Here is a 27,655-nt window from a genome sequence, read left to right as displayed (position 1 = left end):
TCTCTGAAATATTGGCACCATTGACCTAAGAGAGTACAAAAGCACAATTCAGGTGGTTTAAGAGATGAACGAGTCAAAGGCCTGTGGGAGAAAAATTATCACTGACTTGCCAAAGGCAGGTCTTCTAGCAGACATCAGGGAATCTGTTCTAGACTATCAGGATGTATTCAGGTCTCAATCAGTTCTTCAGTTTTTTTCAAACCTTATAAAGTAAAAAATCAGAATTACTCTTTGCAGTAGGGGTAGCTATTGACAGATTAGGTAGCTGCTTAGAGAAGGTTGTAAACCCTGGAATTAAAGTGAGAGTGACATTACTATTTTAAGAAATTGACTCTTCACAAACAAATCTATTCTTTATATCCTGATTTAATACCAATCCCTTGTTTTTCAAATTTCTGTGCAGAATCATTGGGCAAAAGTTACACAATTTGACAGGTACATCTTATGAGAACTCTCAAATTATCCAATGGCTTTAGACAGATTTTTTTAATAGCATTTAGTACTACTAGCTCTCACTGGTTAAGTACATATAAACCATTGTAGATCTGGAGCATGACATGTAATTATTCTCTCGTCAGGAATAAAGTGGATAATTCTAGTACTGAAAGTTTGTTTGGTTTTTCAATCTGAAATGCATCACTAAGGAAATTTGTGGTTATTTACCTACAAAAGTGCTTTTAAAATATTTGTCCTGTCTGATGCTCTCTCCTCAGGAAGTTCTAATGGCTGCAATCTGGCAAACTCAGCCACATGGTGATTCTTATGTGTGTGAAAAATGGTAATGGAGCACACACCAATAGCTTTGAGGTGTCAGGGTCCAATGAGTGCAGAAAAAACACACCTTAGACAGGAGCATGAGGGGAAGAGCAAATGTCTGGCAGCAGCTGAGATGGGAGAAATTTCATGGCTTGAAAAGCAGATCTAGAAACATGATATCAGGGCCTTTGATTTGTTTGGGGAAAAAATAGAGTAGCTTTACTTTCTGATCTGTTTAGCTAAAAAAATGTGGGCTTATTTCAAAGCCCACAACAGAAAAAGTGTTACTGACATTCTAGCTAGCACTCTTAAGGCTATTTTCAAGATGGTGATGAAGGATGTCCCATGTAGGCCATGAGAAAATATCAGCAATATTTTTCATCAAAGATGAGGCATTTAGGGAAAGAATAAAACCAGTAAAACTCTCAATCTTACCTTTTGTCATTCCAAAGCTCTCCCCTACTGACGTGACCTTGATGAAGACTGAATTACATCATTAATCCAACTGGCGAATTTTGTCACCTGGGTATAAACTCCTGGCTTGTTTTTCAACCCACATCCCTCACCCCAGCTCACAAGGCCGTATACGTAGTAGGAGCCATTTTCTACACAAGTCAGTGGGCCTCCAGAGTCTCCCTGAGGAAGGAAAGCACACATGTTCAAAGCATGAAGCAAAATAGTAACCAGAATCAGAATGCTTCTCTCTCATCACAAGACTTTGAAGCTGTAATTACGGTTTTTTTCCTAACAGATGTACCATCAGATGCTGCTTAGCCCCTAAGTGGACTTGCAGTTCTGTGGCCAGGTCAAGTGATACCAGACTTTTTGGATGCTTGTTTTCATTTTTTTCCAGTCTGTGACATAAATCTGACAAGGTCACATGAAATTTCCCAGGCGTGAAAGTACCAGGAATTCAGAGCCTGAACTCAGAAAGATAAAGATGTGATCCCTGGCATTAATGAAAACTTAAGCTGTCTCACACTCCTCAAAACAGCCTTATTCTGAGTTGCTTACTTGCATTTTTTTCATATTTTACTTCTGATTTCTATTGCAAAATATTATTTACAGTGGTAATTGGCACCTTAGGAAGTGTTGTACAAACTGTTTCCTACCTTTCAATGGTATAAGTATGAGCTTGTTTCACGTTTGTGTTAGCTGTAATGAAAAGAAACATCAATACTGACTCCTTGCAAGTCATAGCTCTGATAGTGAAAATCAGATTAGAATTGGCAGTCAAGGTAGAGGCCATAACAAAACTGAGGGGAAAAAAAGAACAGGTTTTCAGGTTATTATGGCAAACTGCCTCGGAAGTCTCTTGATTCCAAGATCTGCCTGTAGGTGACAGTGGCAATATAAGCTCTAAAGATGTACAGCTCAAAGTGTACTGTTGAAATACACTGATGTGACAACAGGTACATGTGCAGCACATTGCCAAAGTTCTGCACAGCCTGACTCTTTACACAAAAAATTAGTGTTCAAATACAGAAAAAACAACAGACCTGACAAGAATCGATTCCAGGTTTCCGAAGATTTCCTGCACAAAACATGCTATCATCCAGTTTGTCATTATGTATTTTGGGTTCATTGCATTTCCTCTGTGAAATCAGCTTGACATTGGCGTCTAACAGCTGATGGGATATGTCACCTATGGGATGTGCACCAAAAAAATGGAATCACTTTCTTCCCATTCCTGTCATAATTTGTCTTTTATTCAAAATACAAGCTTGCTTGGCAAACAAATGGGATGGGGGAAGAGAAGGGGGGACGATGCATGTGCTAGCCTGGGAAGGAAAGAACTATCTGGATGAAATGATAAGATTCCAATGAGCTGGAGCCTGAAGTTTCACTCAGGACAGAGTTGTTGTCTAAACAAAAGTTAAGTCAGGTATTCAGAATTTGGGTCTAATCAGCTCTCTCTGTGTAATCCTGCTTTTCCAAGGTGCTGGTTTTCTGCAGCTCCCAGAGGTCCCCATGGGACTTTGAGCTGCTCAGCACTTCTCAGACTGGTACTATTAGATGCTTTAACATGCAAGCTAATGAAACAGATGAAAACTGAAAAATCATACAATATTTAAGGGCAATGATTAATTACAGTGAATCTAAAGACATAACTTGACATCTAAAGGCAATAGCCTTAGTTTCAAAGTACTACATCTGTAGATAATTAAAGGTGGTTTATAAGTTTGGTTCTGCTTGAGTTTCAGGAAATATTCAATTTCTGCAGTGATTTCCTGAAATGCTAATAATAGCTCTGCTCAAAGAAGGAGCCATTTAGTTTGAACACGTACAGGGTACTTGATATTCTTTGTTGGGGGGGAAAAACCCATAAAATCCCCCTTACCCTTTTTAAGAGAGACTTTATTTGGAACTTTAAAAAAAATGTCCATTAAATTCTGTTGGTGCATTCTGATCAAATGAACACACTTGTCTCTTGTGGACTTCAGTGGGAGTTATATGAAGGGAGAATTCAGTCCCATGGATTGTATCTGGCTGTATCAGTCACTAAGCACTAGGACCACCTACTGCAGCCTCAGTGACAGGTTTTCCTTCTGCTGCTTCACAGTACCACATCAATCAGAACATGAGAAAATGCATTTTTCAGAAAATTGCCATTATCTTTTTCTAAGCATAATAATTTCTCCCCTTAGGATTTACCATGGGCAAGAAAGGTTTTTGGATAGAGCTGGTTGAACTTGAAAAGCTTGAGATTTTTTTATTTTTCAGTACATCTGAAGGTCCAGATGCTGCTTCCAAAAAGCTTTATCTGACCCAATGGGCTGGAAAACCATGTGAAAATTCCTGTCTTTCTTGGTGCTGTTTTGAAACACACAAGCTATACTACAGCCTCTCTTGATACTTCCTTGCTTCTGCAGCTGGCTTCAGATGAAACCATGACATGGAGAGTCGGATGGCAGGCTAATAAATGCATCAGGCATCTTATCAGAACTCTGTCAGGTTTGGTTGATTTAGCAGTTGGAGTTTTCTGCTAATGAGTAATTTGCATGGCATGGTTTAGCTAACTTTATTTTTGAATTCCATGGTTTCACCAGTGTCTAGGTCCTTATTTGGGTCTGGCAGTTGCTACTGAAAGTAGCAGCAAACCTTGCCACTGGAATACCCACCAAAATCCAGTTAGCCCACAGGTACCTGTCTCTGTGTCACCCCATCCAGAAATGAAGCAGGAAGTCCCAGCAGGAAGCAAGAAGTCTGGGAGACATGCTATTTTCACATGCTTTGTTTCCACTGCACAGTAACCATCAACAGGCTGCAGTTTAAGTAGTGCTGGAGAGGAGATTAAACAATAACAAAAATATTTTGACCTAATTTTGATCCCTAACTATTTAGCAGTTGTTACCCTGCCAAGCTGCATAAACTCAACATCCCATTTGCCCCCCTATGCTGGACCTGTTCCCCTTGTTTGGCTCCTCCTGAGCAGTGACCTCTGCCTGCCCATCACAATTTACATCCCAAGATTCAAACGGGTCTAAATCATAATTTGGCTTGATTATTTCCAGAGCATAGTATCAATGAGAATTTTACATTGATTTTAGTGGGAGAGACACACTTCAAACAACAAAAGTTGGAGGTGAGCAAGGTGAGTATCAAATAAAGGATTTACCGATATCATTGTATAGGGCATGACCTTCCTCCTCTCTGTATTTGCCGTGTAAAATTATTTGCACTGCATCAAATATTTGCTCATGATCCTCTTTCTCCTTGAGGTTTTGCTTGCCAAGGGCTACTTGGATCTTTGTTTTTACATTTCTGAGGAGAAAAAAAAAAAAAGTCATTTATATACAGACATTTTTTATCAGTGGTGGTGTAAACCTGCACTTTTAGTAACAAGAAGTCAAGATATTTCTTCCAGTTGTAAAGCTTGGCCACAAGATTTTGTAAAATAGGAAGGCTTAGATAGGAAAGCAGTGGATAATGCATGTTCTCTTGTTGCAATCATGAAATAAAGTGATTTAAATCTGCAAGTACATGACTTTCTTTGCATTTTAGGGCAGAGGAGCAGTGTGCATCACTGTGGCAGTGATGACAAGGGGCAGTTCATGTAGCCATGGCAGTAGAGTTGCTTGCTATTGTCTGAGCATATTTAAAATTATATGTGTTGAAATTATTTTCAGCGTGTAATTTACCTGTTTGGTGGTAAAAGGGTGGTGGTTTCCAAATGATTCAATACAAATGTTCGAGGAAATGTAATATTCTAACCTAGCTGACACAGAAAAAAATTAAAGCTAAGTGCATATTTTGACTGTTTTGAAGAACTTAATTCTGATGTAATAGGTGATGTTGCTCATGGCATCCCAATGTCCCCTGAGGTTTGCATAGAGTTCTTCTTCTGCACATTGCAATATCTTCCTCCTTGCTTTCCTCCTTTTTGACTCTTGCGCAACTTCTTTAGCTCATTTTGTTTGAGTGGGGCCTGTTTGTTATTTCAGTAAGCACCATTTTCAAGTATATAAATATTTTTATGTATGTATTCATTTTTTTTCTGTCCACATATATGTTTTCCTTTCAATTTGACTCCCAACAATCATTGTGATTGCAACTAATTTGGATACCAAGCTGCCTTTACTAACCATCCTGATTTTTGTTCTTTTATCTACCCTAATGATAGGACATGCACCTACTCAAGGCAGTGTGCAGCAGTAAGAACCCAGCATGATTTAATTAGCACTCCACCACAGAAATGTTTATTCCCATCTGGAGTGGGTCTCTGCAGAGATGCCATCCAAGGATGTTTTCCAGGTGTAGCCTTGGATCCACCATAGATCTTCTTGACTGTCCTACGAACCTCTGGTTGTCCACATGTTTGGAATACTTCAGTGGGGTCTGTAGGGGGTTCTGTTGGGGTCTCTTCAGCTGCATTGGAAGAGACAGCAGATGTATAATTCAGAGATAATATCAGACTGGAAGAGTTGAGTAGCAGGGAGTCACCTGCTGCTCTAGACCACCTAGACCACCATGCTGCCAAATCACTTGCTTCTAATTCTTTACCTGAGCAGGGTGAAACATTACAGTATTCCCAATCCACTTCATTATTTTTCCTGACGTAGCACCAGGGTTTTTCATCCTCATCAGGATTCCTGAAGGGAACAGTTGAGAGAATCAGCCAGTGGGAATGAGGAAATCTCCATGAAACTGATGAAGGAGCTGAGGATTCTTAGGGAGAAGCTTCATGTTCCCATATGGGAGATGAACAAAGATAATATTTCATAAGATTGACAAAGAAGATGGCTGCGTGAGACATACAATACTGCCATATTACTATTCCCTTACCTATCTTAGCCATAAGAAAAATGTGAGACTGGTTCAAAACAAAGAGCAGCTTCTGGAAGCCTCATACCAGCATAGTTAGAGAAGGTATCTCTAATATTCTGGTGTTTTATGGGCAGGCAGTGTCTAAAAAGATGTGAGATCTTAACACCATCAGTTTCTCAAATTCATGAGCAGTTTGTCCTCAAGGATCTCCTTGATACAGACATCTACAGCCGCTTCTTCAAAACAGTACCTGCAGAAGTTGTGTTCACCAATGCCATATGAGTCAGCATCCTCCATAAAGGCATTAAAAGGATGGTCCAAGAGATGGTGGGAATTCCAGTGCAGGCAGGTCCTGCCATTTTCTGCTTGGTTCACTCTACCTCTATAAGTAGAGGAGTCATCTTCATAACAATCATATGGTCCTATTGAAAGACAATGCTCTTATGAAAATAACTTTTGTGTTGCTCTTTGCTCAAAGTGGTTCCTTTTCCTTCCCTTCATTGTCCTACATTCATTTTATGGAGGATCAGAAGTACCTACTGGGCCAAGAAAATTATGTTCCTTATTGTACACAGGCCAGAAATGAGAATAATGTCCCAACATCTGTCCATCTTCTACCTTGATTGACTTCAAATATCACCCATCAGAAACAGTCCCCTCAGCTTGGGGAGTCACAAGGCAATGGGGCAGGGATCTTCACTACATCAGATTTTAAATGTTTAAGGAAATCCCGACATTTCTTCCTTTTGTGATGTTTAACCTCTGAGGACCTTTGGACCTCACTTCCTATGTACCAGCGGAACCTTGCCAAAGCACACTTAGAAAACACCAAGATGGGAGCTGTTTCAAGCCCCTTTGCCAGCAGTAGCTGCAGAAGTCAGCCTCTTCCTCTGACCCTCTCTCCGAGGTCCTCAGGGTCCCAGTGTAGTCAGGCTCTTGGAGCAGTGACAGGAAGTCACCAGAGGATGCTACAGGAATAGCATCAGACAGTCTGGCTGCAGGGGAAAGCCAGCCCCTGCCTCTCTATAAGTTCATCCCTCCCCCTGAGGGGCTGTGACATACCAATCTCGCAGAATCTCCCTCTGAAATGTTCAGGGCACCTGCAGGTGAATTTTGATCTGTATCTGTTCCGTATGCAGGTGCCTCCATTTTTGCAAGGGTTTGGGCTGCACTGTTTGGATGCTGTCAAGGTGGAAAATACAGAACAGCCTTGTCAATGTGCTGAACACTACACAGCCACTCACATGCCCAGTGGAAACAGGAGAGCTCCCACTCAGCCTGTTGGCTTTGAGTTCTCATGAAATCTTATAAAACACATATCTCTGGGGGTTTTACCAGTGACTGAACCACCACTCTGCAAATCAAGCATAACTCATCACTGACCAGGCCCATGGATGGGAGCTGAAACATTACACCCACTGCAGCACCCTCTGCAGTGGGTGATTTCCCATTGCAGACTGGCCATGGTGCTGTCCCCACCACAATTTTTGCCCAGCTGAGTGCTCACCGAGCTGGCAGGAGGGTCTCTTGTAGGGAGGCTTGCAGCTGCACTTAAAATAGGGTGGGGTTAATATAATCAGGCAGTCGCCAAAGTGGCAGTTCTTCTCCAGACACATGTCCTCCACTGTAGAAAACACACATAAAGTACATCATCAGCATTTGTGTGTGCACAAGAGCTGGGCCCTTGCAGGGATCATGGGAAGATGCCTTCCCTTGAAGCTCCTAGGAAGATTTCATTTGGCAGATGTGGACTTGGAGTCTCACTTCTTATTCTCAGCATCTATGTAATAAAATCTCTGGTACCAATGAGCAGCTCCCACTGCCCACCTTGCAGGGCATAGAGGAGCACTCTCTGCACTCCTGAAATTTATTTCATTGGATGCTCTTTAGACAGACTTTGGCCTGGATGAGGTCCTAAGAACTATGGACATGACTGCTGTGGGCTGTCAGAACACTCAGCTCAGCAAACAGCAGGTTTATAAAGTTGCAACAATAGTATTACCTGCCAAAATAAGGAGTGTAGGTTAGCAAAAGAGCCATTACCTTTTTCACATGTAGTCCCACCGTATGGCTCAGGGCAGTGACAGCTGAAGTCACTTCCTTTGGCTTCACAGGTACCACCATTCTTGCAGGGGTTGGAGGAGCATGAGTCTGCAGAGGAAAGGATGGAGATCTTTCAGCATCTCAACCTTCATCACCTGCTTTTTCTTCTTGCATTTTTTGTGGCTGCAGGAGTCTGTCTTCCTGGGCACAGCATCCTGCATAACAAGTGCTATGCTTTTACATCAGCTCAGCACCCACAGGAGTGGTATGTGTTGCTGCAGAGTTTATTCCAAGATGCAGTGGCTCATAGCTTTGGGTCTGGACATCCTCTACTCCCCCTGCCCTATTACAGAGTTGTAATGGGGCAGGTCCCTTCCTTTGATCAGAGATAGATTTGTCTCTGTGGTATTGCCTCTGGCTGTCTCCCTTCATGCCCTGAGTCTGGAGTGATGTGGATTTGGCAATGTCCTGTTTGGAATATAGGATTAAATCTCCACTGGAAAAGCCATCCACCACCATTAGACTCTACCATACCTCTGGGTGGCTCTGCCTAAAGGGAGCTGGCACCTGCTGAAAGTCACTTGTGTGCTGCTCCTTACACTGTGCTCAATATCTCCACTGCAGTCCAGGCTGCCAGGAGCAATTGGTATTGGAGACAGCCCAAAGTCAGCTCTGCTGCTTTGCACCAGGGGATGACTTGGAGAGTGTTACAGGCAACTTCCCTGCCTCTCCTTCTGAGTCCCCTAAGCAATGTCTAGGATCCTTTCCTGTTCTCCTGAAGTTTGGCAAAACAAAAAATGAAAAGGAAATAAAACCCCTGCAACTAATAAAAGAAGAAAAAAAAACCAAAAAAATAAACCTGCTCTACATTTAGTTCCTAGCATAAATACAGAACATATATCCCATGAAAACAGCAATTACATCTTACAGTGTCTATAGACAAATAAGCCTGTGCTTTTTTTTGTAGTAGCAATCAGAAATGTTCTGCATGATCAGAATCCATCCTGTGAAACCTGGAGATAAAACACAGGAATCTTACAAGAGAAATACAAAGAAGAACACTGCAAACGATTCTCCTAACTCATCCCTTTGATGCAGGCATTTCGAGAGCAGGCTGGCAGCCAGGCCTGCCACACTCATGCTTCAAGCACAGGGTTGGGATTTTACCCCTTCCTTGCCTTCCTGCCCACTCCTGGCAGGTACCTTCCATGTAAACGGTGTCACCTAAAGATGTCTCCATCCAGCTTAATTCCTCTGGGAGCGCCTTCTGGAGGTTGGTGTCCTGCTTCGCTTCTGTATAGTAGTAGTCCTCATAGTCATCAGCCTCATCTGCAGGGAGGGGTGAGAACAGAGTGAAAGAACAGAGGAATTAAAACTGGAAGGAGACAAGTTGTTAAAGAAGTTATTTCTGAGATGGACAGTACTTTTCCCTTTCAGCTGATTTGGGATGTCAGTGGGTTTAGTGACCATCTTGAGCACCAAAAATGCTCTTCAGCTCTTCCTTGGCATAGGCAGAGTTCACCTAGCTCAGCATGGCCACCCTGAGCACAGGTGGCCCCAGGGCTGCCCTCGAGAATGCTCCTGGAGGGCACAGAGGCTCTGGCTGCCCAGTTGGTTCCTCTGGTGACAGCCAGGATGCCCCAGAGGGAATGCAGGCCAGGGCTCTCCAGGCAAGGGCATAAGGAGTGTGGTACCACAGCCAGGGTAGATGATGAGGCTGTAGCAGCACAAAAAGAGATTAAGGTTCCTATAAGAAGAAGGGAATTTCTTTGTCCAGCTGCTTTGCTGACCATCACCACTGCTGCTGCAGAATGAGGCAGGGCCCTCCCCAACACAGGGGCCCTGCTGTGTGCGGGGACACAGAGTCCCATCCCGAGAGCAACCAGGGGGAACAGAGCCATCCACCTGAACGACTTTGTGACTTCTCACTACAAAGCAGCCTTCGAGCAGCGAGGGCCTGGCACTGCAGACGCGTGCTGAGGGGCCCATTCCTGCCTGTGCCAGCCCGTGGCCTACAGGAGCCCTCATGGAGCCTGCGGGGAGCGGGGCTCTGCCAGCCATGCAGGGCCTGTTTGATTAAAGGGGACTGGAGGCTCCTTGCACAGGTACAGCTCTTGCCAGTGGAAGCCACTCCACTGTTTCAAAGATAAGCTATGGTAATGAGCAAAGCTAAGCTACGTACAGAGACATTTTAAAAAGCTCTCCCCTAGGGCCGGACCGATGGCCCCATGGATAATGTTCTGCCTTGAACTGATTATCGACTGCATTATCTTAGTTTTCTCTCCTCATTCATTCACTTGCAGCCTTTATCTTTATTCTTTCTTTGCTTCTGAAAAAAAAGAAAGAAATTCCACGTTTGTACAATGGGTGTTTTATATTTCATATTAAAATAGAACCATCTTTTTTTCTTCCTTTTTTTTTTCCTACATGCCAACTCTCGTTTCTCACCAAAAAAAAAAAAAAAAAAAAAAAAAAGAAAAAAAAAAAAAGAAAAAAAATAGAGGAAAGTTTCACCTCATTTATTGCTATGTCAAGTCAAGACTCCTTTTCCTCAGCTCATTATTTCCACAGGAGCCGAGTCTTTACTATGTGCAAGTGTTGCAGAAGTGTACGCCTTGCTGAGGAACAGAAGGATCTTGCTGAAAGATAAGGACATTGTCTACACTGAAAAAAATTAAAATTAATGTGATGTAGTTAAGGAAGAAAAACAAAAAGGAAGTTTTGCCTGAAATTCAGCCTCCAAGTTCACTTTGTTGGAGAGGAGATTTTGCAAACGACTTGAGGTTGAGGGAACTGTCTGAAGTAGTCTGATTTTGTATCCCTTGTTTATTTTCAGAATCTTAGAGGGGCATGCTGGCTTTTATCCCACAGATGCTGTCTGAAGAATGGGATATCCTTTTTTATGGAAAAATATATCTGCTTAAAGTTATGAAGGATGAACAGGGGAGCGACGGCTGCTAAAGGCAGACTGCAAACATGCCACTGTGCTTTACAGAGGACTCTCCTGAGTCAACAGAGGAAAAATTAGTGCCCTGAATGAGCACAAATAGCTAAGCCATAGTAGAATCATCTGTCCTGGTTTTTAAGCCAACTGCTCTGTGTGTGTTAAGAAATTATGCTACTGTCACTTGATTTTTGCTTGGCATGATTTCTCAGCAACAGATTACTCATTTATTAAGAGCACTTATGTAATTACTTAACATGTTATGAATGATTTTTAAGTTAAGCTCTTCTGTAAACAAGATGGCCAAGACATAACTCAAGTTTTGCAAGACATGCTTCTGGTGGCTCTGAGAGGTTTGGGGGCACAACCCCCCATGTGCACTGATGGGGTGGTTTTGGGAGAGACTATAGCACACCGGCTGAGTTTGGCACCCAGCAGCCTTGATGAGGGCAGCTTCAGGTAGCCAGGGCTGAGGTAAAGCAGGCAGCCCTGAGCAACCCCCTCAAGGGCCTGGCACTTATAATTTCAAAAAATTTAATGGTCAAGGCATGGAGTTCAGGGTGCATGTAGAAAGGGCTCAGAAGACATCAGCAAAGCCTTTTGGGTACCCTGTCCCCCACGTGGATACAGGAGTCAGGAAGCTGAGGTTACTGGCTGGGAGACCAGCCAAGGTGATGTAAGAGTGCAACAGATCTGAGGAATGACCAGTGTCCCTGCTTTCCCCATTGCTGTCCCTCTTCATGAAACTGAGAAACAGACATAGCTCCTACAGGTCACATGAGTGATGTTTCCCATCTCCCAGCTGTTCTGTGTCATCTCCAGCTGCATGAAGCAGTGAAAAACAAAGACCAGAAAACCCTCACTGGGGCATATGATATCAAACTAAGAGATGTCTTCTTTTTTATCACTGTTTTGACACTAAATAACTATTTGGCTTCCACATCTCTTATTTAAGAAGTGCTCCCATTCCAAATTTTTAAATTATTCATAACAAGCCATAGGTTTAGTAAAGCAAAAACAACACTTTTTTTTATCTGAGCACATAATTAAAGCACAAAGTCTGATACACTGGTTGATTTAAACATATTACTAAATCAGAGTGTTCATTCTTTGTAAGTGCTGGAAAAACCTTAACATGCTTAAAAAAGCAGTGATCTGACATTTGTCACTGAAATGTGACTATTACATGAAATTAAATTAGACATCCTGCATGCAAATTTTCAAAGAATAACTTTCCTCTGTGTAGTACAAAAAATCCCCCCATAATTGATAGACAGAGATTGACTTTTAAAGCTTCAAATCAGCTTTGAGGTCTGGGTGATCTTTTAAACTGTGCAAGCTTTCATCTGCAGTTTTTCACATTGCCAAGAGCTGTCAATCAAGCAATGGATTTCTGATCAATATCCCCTTGTTCATTAGCTGACATGGGCTCTCTGTTACGGAGAGAACAGATACCCCAATGCCGACAGTCACACTGTTTTCAAAACCTTCCCTGGATCAAGTGATGACTAATGTTCCAAGTGGGAAAGTGATGCATTAGGATGCCATCGGGTGACCTGAATTGCGAGGTAACTTTGTTGGACTGCAGTTGTCAAGATGAGTGATGTGCAGAGTTAAAGCCTATTGCCAACACACATCAAGAGGGCCAGAAAGTACCCAGCATTTATTCAAGCTCTCTGAACCTCTGGAGACTGACTGAAATCTGGCCTAATTTAAGCAGGATGAGTTTTCCTACCACCCCCCCTAAACACTTTTTGTCCCCAGCTCTGAGATTATTGCAGTGTTATTTTTATGAGGCTGAAATCCTGACTGTATTTTAAATAATGAGATATTCCCCATTTACTTCTGCAGAGATGAGACCTCACAGTATTTCCTCCCTTCCAAGCAGGCTGTGGCTTGGAGTAGCTGCAGCTTCAGAAAGAAGGGAGACCAGCTAACAACAAAGCCAGAAAGCCTTTCAAATAGTTTTGTAGCTGTTACTTAAAAGCAGTTTTGCAGCACTTTTTTCCTCAGAGGGATGGATGCAGGGTGAAGGGGATTCATGATGGCTGAAGGAATGGAGACTTTAAGGGGGATGGGGAGTAGGAGATTGTAGGAACAGTGGGTGGACAGATGTAAGGACCATACACCATAAGGCAGGGAATGAGTTAAGAAACTGTTAAAGGGATAAGCTACCATCAAAAAGCTGATCAACAGTTTGCACAAGGTTGTGTAAACCCTGAATCAAGTGCATGACTGTGGCCAAATATTTGCAGAACCCAAATACTGAGCTCAAAATTATTTGGAAATTTGTTTTCTATACACATTATTAGAACAGCAACATTGATTTGGTCACTGCTGTATGGGTGACAAGATTTCTAGTTTGACCTGAAAGTCCAAATACCACTGGAATGAACAGGAATGCAGATTAATAATGAATGCATACTAAAATCCACCATATTTTTTTCAGGAAAATCGGAAAAAATATTGTAATATTTCATTAGATATGCATTATAAACTCAGCCATTGAAATCAAGAGAAGAAAGAGCAGGGCTCACCTGCAAAAATACTAAACTTATCAATAAAAACATAATCTTCTACATGTACCATGTAGGCTGTGAAAGGATAGACAAATCCTCACACATCCTACACATCCTCACACAATATTCATCACAGCTTTTCCCTTATCAACATCTTAATGCGACACAGCCTTTAACGATTTTTACTTGCATGGGCTTGTTTCTGAATCTTCTAGCACTTGGGACAAAGCCTTGCAGAGATAAGTTCCACAGTTAGTTGCATGCTGCAAGGGAAAGTCAGCCTTCATTTATTTGAGCTCCAGTTTTGATCCCCAGCTATGCTCTTTGCTTATCCTTCTGTGAGGTTTGCAGCCCAGCACCGTGACCTCTCCTCCAGACCATGGGCCATTGTGTCACCTACAGCTCCCCAAAGCACATGAAGGCAGAGAGTGGCAGCAAAGTCCTGTTTAGGGACAGAATTGGGAGTTGTAAGTGCGGTCCAGGAGAGCCCTGTGATCAGCTGCATGTTGGTACTGCTGCTAGACCTCTGTTTTTGGCTCCAGTGTGTCAGACACACTCCTGGCTGGGATGTGATGCAGCATTGTCTCCTGCACTGACACAGCACATGTGGAGGCCTGAAAGCACTCACCATATTACTTGTCCAAAATCAGACTTTCTACTTGATCACAGATCATATTTAAGCACAGCAAGGCCCTCCATGATGTTAATATAATTCAGCACTGGGCACTAGTGAAGGGTCTTGATGAACCAGGTTGCCAGCCTCTCAGTTTTGTGGCAGGCAGAAGTTGAAATGAAGAAACTGAAACCACTTACCTAGCATCGTGTTGGCCGAGAAGGAAAAATGGGAAGCCTGCATGAGATAATAAAGGTCAGAGTGTCATTTTTTGTCATTTTTTTGGATAAAACAAAAACCAGTATGGAGGTGTGCTTACAGTGCAAAGTTCAGTTTGCCCCTAGTGCCAGACATCCAGATAAGGCTGTTTCCCCTTCCAACTTTGGAGCTAACTGACCTAGATTTTTAGAGCTCTTTGCAAAAGGTAACAAAATGTCAACAACCCATGGGAGAGGTCTGGCTTTTCCAAGCATACAGCCTAAGCTGCTGGGCTGATCTGATCTGGGGCAAACCTGACCTGAATGAGTTGTCTCTTTACTTATGAGGTGATGGCACGCTGGCTATTTGTCCAGCTTCTCTGAGATGCTGACAGAGGCCATGCTCCAGCTGGCTGCCAAAGCTGGAGGCTGGGAGGTGCCTGGGCATGACAGAGTGGATGTTGAGCAGTGCAGCTGGGCCCAGGACCTACATATGGTTAACCCAGTGGGACCTGGACCCCTGAGCTGGAAGGCTGTTAACAATCTTTGGATGTAGGGGAATATTTCTGTCACCCTCCAGGAGGAAATGCCATGTGTCCCACCTCCAATTTGTGGCTCCAGCCTTTCCTGTTTGGCTCACGATCAAGGGCAAGCAACAAAAGAGAACATAAGAAGGAAAACAGCTCTTAGCCTTTGAAGAGTGTGAGTGAGGTTTGTCTGAAAGGAAAGGCACTGACTCTACACCAGGACACATCCCCAGCGTGACAATTTCCGTTTGCTTTCCCTCTTGCTCTAAATCCCAGCTGAGGACAGGATTACCCACCTGCAGCGAGGATACACATGCTAAAAGTGGGTGTGAAGGAGATTTGAAGCTGCTATTCTTCATCCTTCACATAATTTTAGAGTGTAAAATGTATTTCCAAACAATTTAACACACATAATAAAGATAGCATACATACACATGCAATTATTATGTGCACCTATGCATTGCTACAGATACAATTAACTGTAAATATATGCCCTGTTTAGTCACACATTACATATAGAGGAAAGACATTCTCAGATAATGCTGGTTGAGACTAAGAAGAAATGAATCAGAAGCAATGAATAAGAAACAGGACAAAATAAAAAGCTCAGAATTCACATTTGTGAATATTTTCTGGAATATATAAATGAGTTTTTGCTTCAGGCATCTTTGCATCCCTCTTGTGTTTGAGCCAGGGAGAATAGAAACTCCAGTTCTCCCCTTCCCCACTGACTTTAATGAGAGCAATGTCCCCTGAACCACTCAGCAGAGGCCCTTCCCAGGTGCATTTGAGTGAGCCACACACACACAGAACTAAATCCTTTGCAGCTGGAAGGACACACATCCTCACACAATTGCCCCTCCTGAATGAGTGTGGAGATGATGGTAAATGAGAAGGCTGTAAAAGCTCTGTCCTTGGTGTATATGTTTCTTGAGTGCAGGTACAGCATTCGTCAGATCCTTTGCCAGACCCCGATGGAGACCACATAAAGCAAAGGTCTAATTGCTCCATTTACAATTAGTGATAGCATTCATCCATAAACACAGACCAAAACAAACCCTGCAAGTGTGCTCCTCTCTTTTGGAGGAGCAGATGAAACAAAGAACAAGGAAGCAGCACTGGGAGCAGGATGATGCAAGAAACATTTCATCTCGCTCTCCAGATCTCTGTGCTGCCCTGCTGTGGTGTTTGCCTTATGGGGTTGGAAAGGGTTTGGCTCTGAAAGGTTTGACTTAGTGAGTTTGCCCCTGCACTGGGGGCAGCCCTTGGTAGTCCAAGGAATGCTGGAGGGTTTCAGCCCAGGCTGATCAGGTGCACCAGACTGTTGTGTGCCTTGGTTTCCCCAGCTGCAGGGTGGAGATGACAGTCTCACAATGCTCATACCCCAAGGAAATAGGAAAGATGAGAAATGCAGCATTGTGCTACACTACTTTCTTTCCCAGGTTATTCACCTGCTGCTCTGTCGAAACATGGGTAGAGCTGACCACAAAAAGGCAGGTACCCTAAACTCTTTCTTGCAATAAAGTGGTGCCCTCAACAGTGTGCAGGTTTACAGTATCATCCTTCAGAGCAGGCAATGACTTGGTGGCTGGTGACTGAGTCTCAGATTTTGATTTCTGCTTTTGGATGAAAGCCTCTGTCTTCTGCCACAGTACAAATATTACTGGGAACAAAGGCTTCTGGAACACCCAGCAAAGAGAGTCCAGGAGTTAAACACAATCTTTACTGTGTGGCTCCTGCATCTCCTTTTGTGCTGCAGCTCTCCCTCCTCGTGTGCCTGTCACAAGCTGCAGCAGCAGAGCCACAGGGGACAAAACATCTGGCAAAGCTGACTTCTCAGCATGAAGTTTTTTCCTCTGTCCTGGGGTCCCCTGGACCACTCACCAGCCCACACTGCTTTTGAAGCAATTTCACCTCTCCTAGCCAGGAGAGGGCCAAATTTTAGCTTTTTGACTCGTGGCCTGAAGCTTGCCATGGTGATGTGCAGCAGAGGAGGAGGAAGAGCTCACTCCTTTCTCCCTGTGTGCTGGATCTCCCCTTCATTCCCTCCAGCAGAGGATGGGCGATGCAGGATGGGGGATGCAGGATGGGGGATGCAGAAGAAGGCTGTCAGGAAGGGGGCACAGGGTGGGGGTCCCGGAGGGGGCTGCAGGAGGGAGGAAGGCAGGGGCAGAGAAGGCAGGGCCTCCCCTCCTGCCTGCAGTGCCGTATTGCTCGTGGCCAGCAGAGGAGGATCTTGTCCTTCCGACGAGGTGCAACACTGAGCCCAAGGAGGAGCAGGATTTGAACAAAGGGGGGAGGCAAGAAATGGGCTGGTTTCACCAAGCGGTCTCATTGCTGCAGCTCGACACAGATACTTTGTGTGCTCTCTCAAGAGGGAATAAAATCACTGGATTCTGTTCATAGGAGTTCTGCAGTGATGAGGAACAGAGCTGGAAGAATTTGCAGAAAGCAGTTTTAAATTTTACTACTTCATGCTCATAAAAAAAAAGCTAGGAGGGACATTTTACATGGGTACAGTGTGCTGCTGACTATGGAGCCAACTACATTTATAGGTCTCCTAGGAAAAAAATGTGAAATTCAAAATATCCTAATTTCACCTCACCTTTGCTGTATTTTGTCACTGTAATGATTAGCACTTCACTAAAAGTTCATTCCTCCGAAGAACCTTCATAATTTTGCTAAATAGATTTTGTACTAATTACGTTGCACATACATCATACATGTAGTTTTTCCATTTCAACTCCTTAAGAAAGAGAGACTAATGAAATGTAGTGGATTTCAAACAGGAATGACTAAACCATGAGCTTTCTTTATCACAGGATGGAATCCTATGGCTCTTTCTCACACAAAAATGTCCAGTTAATCTTTAGCAATTCTTTCTGAATAAACCCAGGAAGATTTGGCCCCAAATTCAAGCGAAATTATTTACAGCTGCCAAGACCATTCTGCAATTGAACTGTTTATTGTGTCTTGGGTACATTGCTACCTCTTATTACAATAAGAATGAATCACTACAACAAAAAATCAGGTGGAGATGGAGAGGAAAAATGTGACAACCCAGGGCTATGCTGTGAATTTACATGTATGCAAAACAGACTTCCAGAGAAAACAGTGTAATCACTCAAGCTTGCATGACAGCGTAGCAAGAGAGACCAAAATTAGCTCTATACATACACAGACACTGCAGCAAAGCACTTCAGGAATTCCAGTATTAAACTGCATTGGTAGGAATTGGCTTATTCACTCAATTGCATTAAGTCCTGCAAATTCTCCTGCAACTTGTCACAAAGTGGCCTCTGTGGCAGAAAAAACAAAGATTATGCTTTCATTTGTTCATCTGTGCAGTAACAGCTTTGCAGCCAAGAAGGAGGTGGGATGGGGTTGAACTGGAGAATGAAGATGGATATTTGATCAACTTCCATCCACAAGTGACACAAGCCATGAAGGAGCCACGAGGGCAGACTCAGCTACTGCCTTCTCGTCGTGAACCCCTTGATCCTGCTGACAGCTCTCAGTAGGAACCTTTGTCTGGGCTGCTTGCCAAAGGAGGAGGGAATCGACAGTTCTGATGCTCTTACAATCGGCCAGATTTTTGCCTGCAACCATCTTGGGTAGTGACAGTCTTTGAACTTCAAGGGAAAGTGGCTTTTCCAGCAATGACATTGTGTTTCTCAGCCAAGGCCATGGTTGCAGGATAATGAAAGCAGGGCATATTATCATCTGGAGCACACATGCAACACATGTTGTGTTTTTAGCCTGGGAAACCATTCTCTGAAAGGATTCCACCAAAACCTCTGAGTTCTTCACTTCTCTGGTAACAAGACCTCTCCAGCCTCCACACTGAACTGCAATTTGTGCATCAGAGTAAATGGTGTGTTCCTTATCAACTAGTCCCAGAGAAGTTCACACCTAAAATCTTTATTTTGCTGATAATTTAGTGGTGACCCTTTCCCATGGTAGCTCCTGATATGAAACCCACAGGGATACGAAAAAAAAAAAGCAAGATCCTTCAGAGGCACTGCTGAAACCAGCTTGGTCCTCTGCTCAGAAGTTACCTGCTCCCATTTTCCAGGATATCAAAGTTTCCAAATTAATCCTTGCTCTGTAAGTGGTGGCCTGGTAGCAGCTGGATGTTTTCAAAGCTCACTGGTGATTGAAGTGCACTCATGCTCCCAGGTGAAAATGGGGTCAGCCTCGGATACCACGGCACAGGGAAGCTATAAAATGTATTTCAGGGGCTGCAGGAGCCAGCTAGTCACACTGACATGAGTGCCTGTGCTATCAAACACTCCTGCAGCCGGTACTGGGAATGCAGGTTATACTGCTAGACTTAAAGCTTATGCAAAGTCATTAAGTCCCTTTAGTTACACGGGATATCAACCTGCATGCTGCAGGGCATAAGCTGATTGCCTTGGGGGGTCAGCGAGGAACGCTTCCCTCTCTGAGAGCACGGTGCAAAATTAGCTGGGGGCGCTCCCAGGGCTTTGTTGCTTTCCTGCTGCATCAGGTAAATTTAGGCGAGCACTGCAGAAGGGCATTACATCTGATGGGCCCCAAATCCAGGAGGGCTTGGCAGCATTCCCTTCTCTTCACCGTGATCAGCACAGCAGAGCTGTGAAGCCCTCTGTGCGTGGTGCAGCCCTGCAGTGAGGCTGAGGGAAGCAGCAGTGGGAGTTTACCACAGGAATGGATCTACTGGGGGTTAGAAAAAGATGTCAGACAGAGTTGACTTTGGAACACCCTAAAATGTTGGTCTCCAAGCGCCTGAGGCAAGGAAAGACTTGAACTGCTGGCAACAGCATCCTGCTTTCTGTGGGCCAAGAGCTCTCCACAGACTCTTATGATAAGGGTTTCTTTTTTACAATTGTTTGATCTTAACGTGATACTTTTATCCTTCCCTTTCCACTACTAAGTGCACTTGGTTATTGGATTGGGCAAAGCTCGTGATTTCAAAACACTTTCCATCACAACTAAGTGGACATCAATTTTTTGAAGTTTCAAAATATTCAGTGAAGAGCCACCTCTGCTACTCTGAGTCATGCAAGTCTTCCTCCCCACTGCCAGGGATGGTGAGTTTGTAGGGATATCTGATACAAGGAAAAGGTCTGATCTGAACACCTGTAGATTTAAAAATAACTTTTTTCCTGCAAACATGTGCTGAATCACTTTAGAGCACAGTTAAGTGGGAGCGGCAGGGGGGTGTAGAGAAAGAGCTGTCACTGGAGTATTGTGGGATCCAATTTCCTGTTGTCCTGTTCCAGATTTCTCTAGCCCAACTCAGCACAACATTTAAGCATGTCATTTAAATCTGAGTGCATTCCAGAAAAGCTGCTTCAATACAAGTCTGGATAACTGAGGATACACAGCTCAGTTGCAGCAGAGTTCTTTGGCTTTCTCTTTGACTGATTAAGGAATACTTAACCATAAAATACCTTGATGGCAGGCACATTTCTACTACAGCATCTTGGTGAGCAGAAGTGGAATGAAAAATGGGTAAAAAACCCCAACCCAAGAAGACCTGCCATGTCTGAAGACAATATTTGGTGCAGTTGCATCACGTATGCTAAAGGACCAAATTCAGTGCTCACCATACAGCTTTATGCCTTTTATGGAAATAGTTTGGATTCATGCAGATGGAATCAGTTTCTTATCAGATAGTATGAAAGAACTGAATGAAAATTTTTGTCTTAGGGTTCTGCTCCAAACCTGTCAGATCCATGAATGTCCAAATGTTTTCTTGTTCTATTGTGACAGACTCAGCATGAACTATTGCTTAAACCCATGTTTGACTTCTGTTATAGTTCACCAATAATATTTGTTAATCATCTTATTTCTTATAAAAACATCTAAAACCAGATTCAAATAAAAATTATAAAGATAGTTCTAGAAAATGATGAAAATATGAATTTAAGGGTGTTTTCTGTGGCTTCAGCAAAGTGCAGCATTTATTATCTTTTCATTCAAAATATTTCAGTGCAACTTTTTCTTCAGGAAAAATCATTACGACAAAAATATCCTCTCATAACTTGTTTGTCATGCAATGGTCACATCATGGCAACTCATTCCCTTTTTTTTTTTTTTTTCCTGGGATCCATGCCAAGTGCTAAGCCAGAAAACCTTGTTATATTAATTATGAAGAAAAAGCATGTTTTATTAAAAACTAGCCTGCTGAATATTCTGTCGTGCTGCTTTTCAGTGACAGCAGAATTGCTTTTGCATTTTAGCAATGTTAATGAATTTTCAGGGCAGGGGGAAGATATACTCTACATTTTCCATAGCAATTTCTAAAGCAAAGTCAGATTAGGACTGTCAAAGCATTGAATCAATCTAACACTTAGGACTCATTAGAAAAAATCTGGGCAAAACTTCATGTTGTCCAAGACTGGCCCCACATCTTCCTAACTGAGCATGAATTACCACTGCCAAATTCATGACGATCTTATTTGTATTAGATGGGGTTCCCACAAAGTTTGTAAAACTGGCATTTAAGTACCCTAGAGGTGGTCCCTTCAGTAAGATGCTACATGCACACTGGACCAAGTGTGGCATGGGTCCTGGTGATACACTAATTATTAATTACTCTACTGAGTTGTGAAAATCACTGATCTCAAATCCCAGACTTCTTAAAAAAAATCTATGCCACATTAAACACCCGCACCATATATTTTTCCCAAAAGAATTCAATTTAAACATGTAAACTTTTACATTTTTGCAATGTATTTCAGTAAACATGAACCTGCACACATAGGAAAAAATCACTAAGAAAGCAGATGTCTTAAAGAACCTCAGATTCCTTCATGAGAAAATCTACTTGATTGCTTGGAAGAACAAAAGAATTTTTTTTTAAACTGACTTTTAACTTTCCTTTGATTACAAGTCATTCTTCCAGTCTTTAAAGAGGAGATGAATAGATGTAGGAAAGCATATCAAGCTCTGCAAGAGCAGAGCTTTGGTCACCCCTAGCTGTGTTGAATATTTTGCTATTAACCTTCCTCCCACGTTAGCAACAATGATAATTCAGTCATTCAAAACATATGGCCAGGGGAATTTCTACCGTTTACAGAAGAGTTTGCAAAACTGCCAAGGCAGGGCCTACCTGTTTAATCAGACATTTAGTCCCATCAGAATGAAGAACGGAAATAAAGAAGAAAGTTTTTACAGTCAGGGAGGTGAGTCAGTGGCACAGGTTGCCCAAGGAGATGGGGGATGCCCCATCCATGAAAATACCCAAGGCCAGGCTGGATGGAGCTCTGAGCAACCTGGTCTGGTGGAAGATGCCCCTGTCTGTGGCAAGGGGGTTGGAACAAGGTGATCTTTAAGGTGCCTTCTAACCCAAAACACTCTGTGATTTTAAGACGAGTTGCCCGTGCTGCAGCTCAGGGTTTTGGAGCATTTCTTAGTGCCCAGGGCCAGGAGAGGGACCACGCTCCCCACCACAGACCACAAGGAGTGGTGTGGCCACTCAGTGCACCCAGGAGAGACATTCCTTGACACTGTAGATGTCTGCTTCAAAAAACCCATGGGGCTTCCCTCTTATGTTGCATTAACTTGGTCTCCTCAGTGGCCTGAAATGCAGATACAGCAGAGCTGGCACATGGAAAGAAAGGGAGAATAAAAACATACTCACGCCCGGACATGTGGTCCCTACGAGAATAACCAGAGGAAGAACCTGTAGTGTCAAAGCACTGTCAACCATCCTTGTTTTTTTCTTGAAATTAGCTTTTTCTTCTTGCCTATGATTTTTCAGACAAGCCACAGTCTTTTGAGGCCAAGCTAATTCAGTGCAAATAATTAACTGTGCTTCAAATATTGTTTAATGTTCAACAGATTGCCCTGATCAAATAAATGCATCCTGTCCAGATAATCACTGCATTGACCAGTGCCAAATGTTTCAAATCAGTAAGTAACAAGGATGAGAACAGTATAAATTAACCATAAAAACAAGCATTTACCTTGTATTAGAATTATCTTTCAACTATTTTAAATTGGAAAAAAAGTATGAATCATACTTCTCTCTCACCTGAAAAACAGTGAGATCTTATTACATAATATATGATTTTTAAAAGCATCAAAGTGTTTATTTTCTAAATTTCAGATATGAATCAGAGTTCATGTTCTCAAGTTTTTTTCCACTAATGTGAGAACCAGGATTTTTTTTTTTAAATAAATAACAAAAAAAAAAAAAAAAAAAAAAAAATCTAAATTCTAGAGTAACCTTTATTCTCCTGAGGCTGAAGCATTTGTAACAACAGTAGCAACTCAGGAAATCTGAGAATTACTGCAAGAATAAACAACCCTCTGTTGCGGAAATGCTGACAAATTTTTGCTGATCAGATATTGTTTGTGCTGCATGTTACAAAAACAAATGAAGTGACCATTCTTTCTCCAAGACAGTTTAGAGGCTGAAAAGGAAGAAAGTGATAGAAATAATATCCACATGTTGAAATACAAGGAAGAAAACAGTGAAATCCCAAGGGCTTCAAAATTTCCCATCCTGAATGTGATTTTGCGGTGAAAAAGACAGTTGTGATTACAGTGACAGGTGCTGAAATTTGGATGCCAGAGAATTTTGTTTCTGATGATTCCTTACTCTGGAGCATGAACATTCCTAAAGGAGATTTCATGCAACAAAAATACACAAAGAATTTTGGTATCCTGACCATGCCAGGTGTGCATACCTTAAGCAGGTGCCTACAAGCAATATGTGCTTGAGTAAGTATGTTGGTGGCCAGCCACAAATACAAGTTTATGAAATTCCAGATTCTTTAACTAGTTAGAAAGATAGCAAGATAAAAGGAGTTAGATAACACATGACTTTATGTAATGTGTCCTTGAGTAAGCTGATTTGCACTGAATTTTAATAGAGCCCTGATTCATCAAATCTCAAACAGAATTAAGGTATGGACTGGATCCTAATAACATCATGCTTTATATCCATGAAAGATAAATTAAAGGATGCAAAACTGCTATTGACAAACATTGATTATATGTACTTTGATGGACTTTGAAGTTGTGCCAGATGCATCTTATCAGCCTCCAAAGTTTTCTTTTAAATCTCATTGCATAAGGCTTTTACTTTTTAATTATTTTTTTCCTCAGCCTCTTTGATCAAGAAAAAATGTAGATCATATTTGTGTGATGCTATTTCCTATGCATTTTATTTAGATATGCCCTTGTGCACAGCTCATGATATGTAAAAAATGTTACATGGCACCTAGTGATCTTACCCTGTTATCCGGGGTGCTATTTAATACTTAATTGACCTTCTCGAGCTGCTGAGTGAAATCCTGCCATGTGCAGAGAGCTAGCACACTGCCCATGGTCTTTTATACCACATAAATCTACACAATAAGATGCAAAACACAAGGTTGCTTCTCTCTCTTTGCTGCCAGGAGGATTTTGACCAGTGACAATGTCCAGTGGATCCATTTTTATTCTGCCCCCTGACAGTGGTAAAGTGGTCCTCATGCCAGACCCAATGGGAAGGCAGACTCCCTGCAGCTCCTTCTGGTTTTAGGAGATGGAGTGAAGTTTATACAATAAGTTTAAACAAGTGGAAATCTTTCTTTCACTTTCCTATATACAGACATATTTTGTCAGTAGGGAGTTTCAAGAAACTGAAAAGAGGCTTTGGAACCATTCTGACATTTCAAAGTTGTGAGCCCACATGCACATCTTGCTTTCCTTGTCCATCGGGCTATGGCCACCCCCTTGTGGGCATGGGAATGCATAAAGTACATTGCTGTGCATGGCAAAAGTCTTCAAGGGTGCTCCAGGACGCAAGTACAGGTGGGGTTATTTTTGGGAATTGACTAGTCCCTACATCTCCAAGCCCATCCTACTGATCATGGCTTGCGTATCAGACATGAAGCATTTCTCTGTGACAATTTAGATGTCCTCCAACAGTAAACATGGAGAGGAAAAAAAAAAGATTAAAACCATCAAATCCTTTTAATTTGAGAATAAATAGATGAAAACAAAAGTTTGAAGTTCTGGATCAGGGCTATGGTGGGCTGTGGGTTTCTGCATCACTGTTGATACCGCCCTGAACAAATAATTTCCCTAAATACTCCTTTATTCCCATCACAAGAGTGTGGCTAGTAACTTCTCTACTTTCACTATGTCCTGTCGGTTTAAATAATAAACTGGCTCACTATTTTCTCCTGTGTTAATGAGCAGCTCCAGGCAAAAGACATATCCTGTCCTAGCTGTGATGTCTACTATAAAGGAAGCAAAAAATAACCAACCTAAAAGACTGTAGTCTCAAATGATTTATTTGGAATTACTACTGGGTATTATAGTCTATAATGCTTGAGCAGCTTTGGTTGCCAGAATAAACAGCAGAAACATTACTTTGTCTTTTTTTCCCCCTTAAAATGGGAATTTCCACTGAAAATATATTACTCTTGGATATTTTTCTGCCACTGTACAGATCACTTGAATTCTGATCCTGGAAAGCATTTCAAACCCTTCCTGGCTGATAACTCTTCTCCATCCTCCAACACAAATGAATATTCTGTGCTGAATCTACCTCTGTGTGTCTGGTGTATGTGGATTATTATGCTGTTAGACACACTAACTGCAGATCTAGTTATTAACACCAGAATAAACAAATCACCACAGCTGTGAGGGAAGAGAGAAAATTCCAAAGATAAAAGCAAGAAGAAAACATCTACTATGTGAATCTAACAAAAGCAGAAGTTCAAGAAATACTTGCTGGCATCAGCCCACAGGAGCACAAGCCACGCCCTTCAAGGGTAAGAACATTTTTCTTCACAGTCAACAGCAATGCCATGGAATATGCATGGATGCTCTAACTTTGGTCTTTTACACTGCTACCATTTTGTGGCTTTCTTTAATTAACCTAATAAGTCAAAAGCCCTACACATGTTCATGCTTCCTCTTCAGTGTTCCCTCCACTTCCATTAAATACAAGCCCTTTCCAAACTGCAAATGAAAATGAGAAAGCAGAATCCCTATTATTCCTCTTTCTACAGAAGGACTGGAGCTAAGAAAGAGTATAGGGAATTGACTTTTAATATAAAATCTGGAAAGTGGAGGAGGGGTATTCTCTAAGAGAAATTAATCTCAGTGCAGAAAGCCAGCATGAGGTCTAGACATCCCTTAGATCAACATTTAAAGTGTTGTGGTTGCATTTTGCTTCATAATTCTCTCTAGCAGCACATTCCCAGCGATGGTTTCAATTCTTGGGCTCAGATCAAAAGCACAGTTAAAAATTTCAAGACAATTAAACAAGCGAAAAACAGAATGAGTGCAGGCAGCAGAAAGTTCTGTTGGTCCTGCAAGAAGGCTCTTCCATCGTCCATCCTGCTGTAAGCCAGAAGTAACTCATCAAAGGCTTTATGCTAGCTCAAAGCTGGTGCAAAAAGCTGAGCTGGTTGGAGAGAGAGGCAATCCCACCCCAGGGATGGACACCAGGACCAGCAGCATCTCTCTGGCACTGATTTGGTACCAAACTCTTCTTCTGAAAGTGCATAAACACCACCTTGAAGAACAACCTGCCACAGTGGAGCTTTGTCCACGTGCTCAGTCAAAGATTGACAGATGCCCGGCTAAGAGATTTTCCGTCCTTTTCTGGCCTCTTGGGTGTTCTTTTAAATCTTTCCTAGAACAGCTCCATATATTCTTGTTAGCTGCTTTCTGAGCCCATTTCTGTGTCTTGGAGCTCCCTGCTAAAAGCATTAAAATTGTAAAGTGGTGGATGAAGGAAGACAGTTTTGCTTTCAAGCTGAAAAACATGCATCAAAGCCCCTGTAGTAAATTTACAGAGTATTTAAAACAAACAAAAATCTGACCGTAGGGTAACATCATTTTAGGACAGATGAGATGGCCTACCTCAAAGTCTGCATTTAATGTGCACGGCACTCACTTAACCTGCCTAGGCTATAAATCCCAAGGGCCAAATTCTGTCCAACCATCCTAAAACAGAGATATTTTTAGACTGCAAAGGTAGAGCTAATATAGTCTCTCTGCTCCAGTTACCAAACACCTCCTCCACAGGCCCCATTGGTTGTTCTCCAGACAAAGTGGAGAGCAGGAACATTAATCTGAGGGAACTCGTACAAGGAAAGATGTAATGAAATATGACCTCCATCATATTTTGCATGCATTAGAGGCAATCACAGATTAGAAAACACCTGAGTTTAGAAAAACCCCAAGACATGCCTCCAAAATACATAATTTAATAATAATTACTGCAATTTTCAAAATTATTATTCTTCCCATTTGCTGTAGTGTTGTTACTTGAAGAAGGACTCACAAATTTTTCATCGAGTCATCATTTTTTCAGGAAAGGAATCCAACAGGCTTATACAGTAATACACATACTAAATATCTGTGAATTCTTCAGCAGAATAGTTTAATATGCTGTTCAATGAATTGTCTGAATGACTGAAATAACAGAGACAAGTAACTTCAGGTGCAAAGATGCACAAGTGTCATGAGCACAGCTATGCAGTTCTGACAGAGCCAAATAATTTTCAGTAAGAACTATTTCATTCTCCTAAAATGTTTGGATTTCCTTCTGCAGCACACTGAATAAGTATATAAAGCAGATTTAAAATTTTCATGTATTGTCTAATGGTCAATAGTGCATATAGACAGAATTATTCCTCTGAATGGCCAGCTGGAAGGCTGTACATGGTGGCAGACCCTGCCTTAGCTTCTTGTTCTCTTTGTGGAGGTGGTGACTTAAGTAGCCTCATGTCATATTTATCTTGGTTTTGTGTTCAACTTGGCAAGCCTGGTGTGATAAGCAGGGCCAA

General features: G+C 42.2%; 1 protein-coding gene across 1 annotated transcript; it reads right to left on the bottom strand.

Moving 5' to 3' along the window:
- Positions 1 to 141: 141 nt before the first annotated feature.
- On the bottom strand, positions 142 to 18,476 carry HABP2 (hyaluronan binding protein 2). Its single transcript, XM_041415536.1, has 13 exons — positions 18,342 to 18,476; positions 14,344 to 14,380; positions 9,271 to 9,396; positions 8,068 to 8,175; positions 7,532 to 7,648; positions 7,087 to 7,206; positions 6,275 to 6,446; positions 5,761 to 5,849; positions 5,394 to 5,625; positions 4,376 to 4,521; positions 3,904 to 4,038; positions 2,256 to 2,401; positions 142 to 1,392 (listed from the first exon to the last, which is right to left on the bottom strand). The coding sequence occupies exons 1-13, from the start codon at positions 18,474 to 18,476 to the stop codon at positions 1,216 to 1,218; spliced, it is 1,740 nt and encodes a 579-aa protein (XP_041271470.1). The 3' UTR covers positions 142 to 1,215.
- Between the last annotated feature and the right edge of the window lie 9,179 nt (positions 18,477 to 27,655).

Source organism: Onychostruthus taczanowskii, unplaced genomic scaffold (assembly GCF_017590055.1).
Source record: "Onychostruthus taczanowskii isolate IOZ18803 unplaced genomic scaffold, ASM1759005v1 scaffold5, whole genome shotgun sequence".
Lineage (NCBI taxonomy): Eukaryota > Metazoa > Chordata > Aves > Passeriformes > Passeridae > Onychostruthus > Onychostruthus taczanowskii.
The sequence above is the reverse complement of the archived record's forward strand: the minus strand, read 5'-3'. Positions and strand labels throughout refer to the sequence as shown.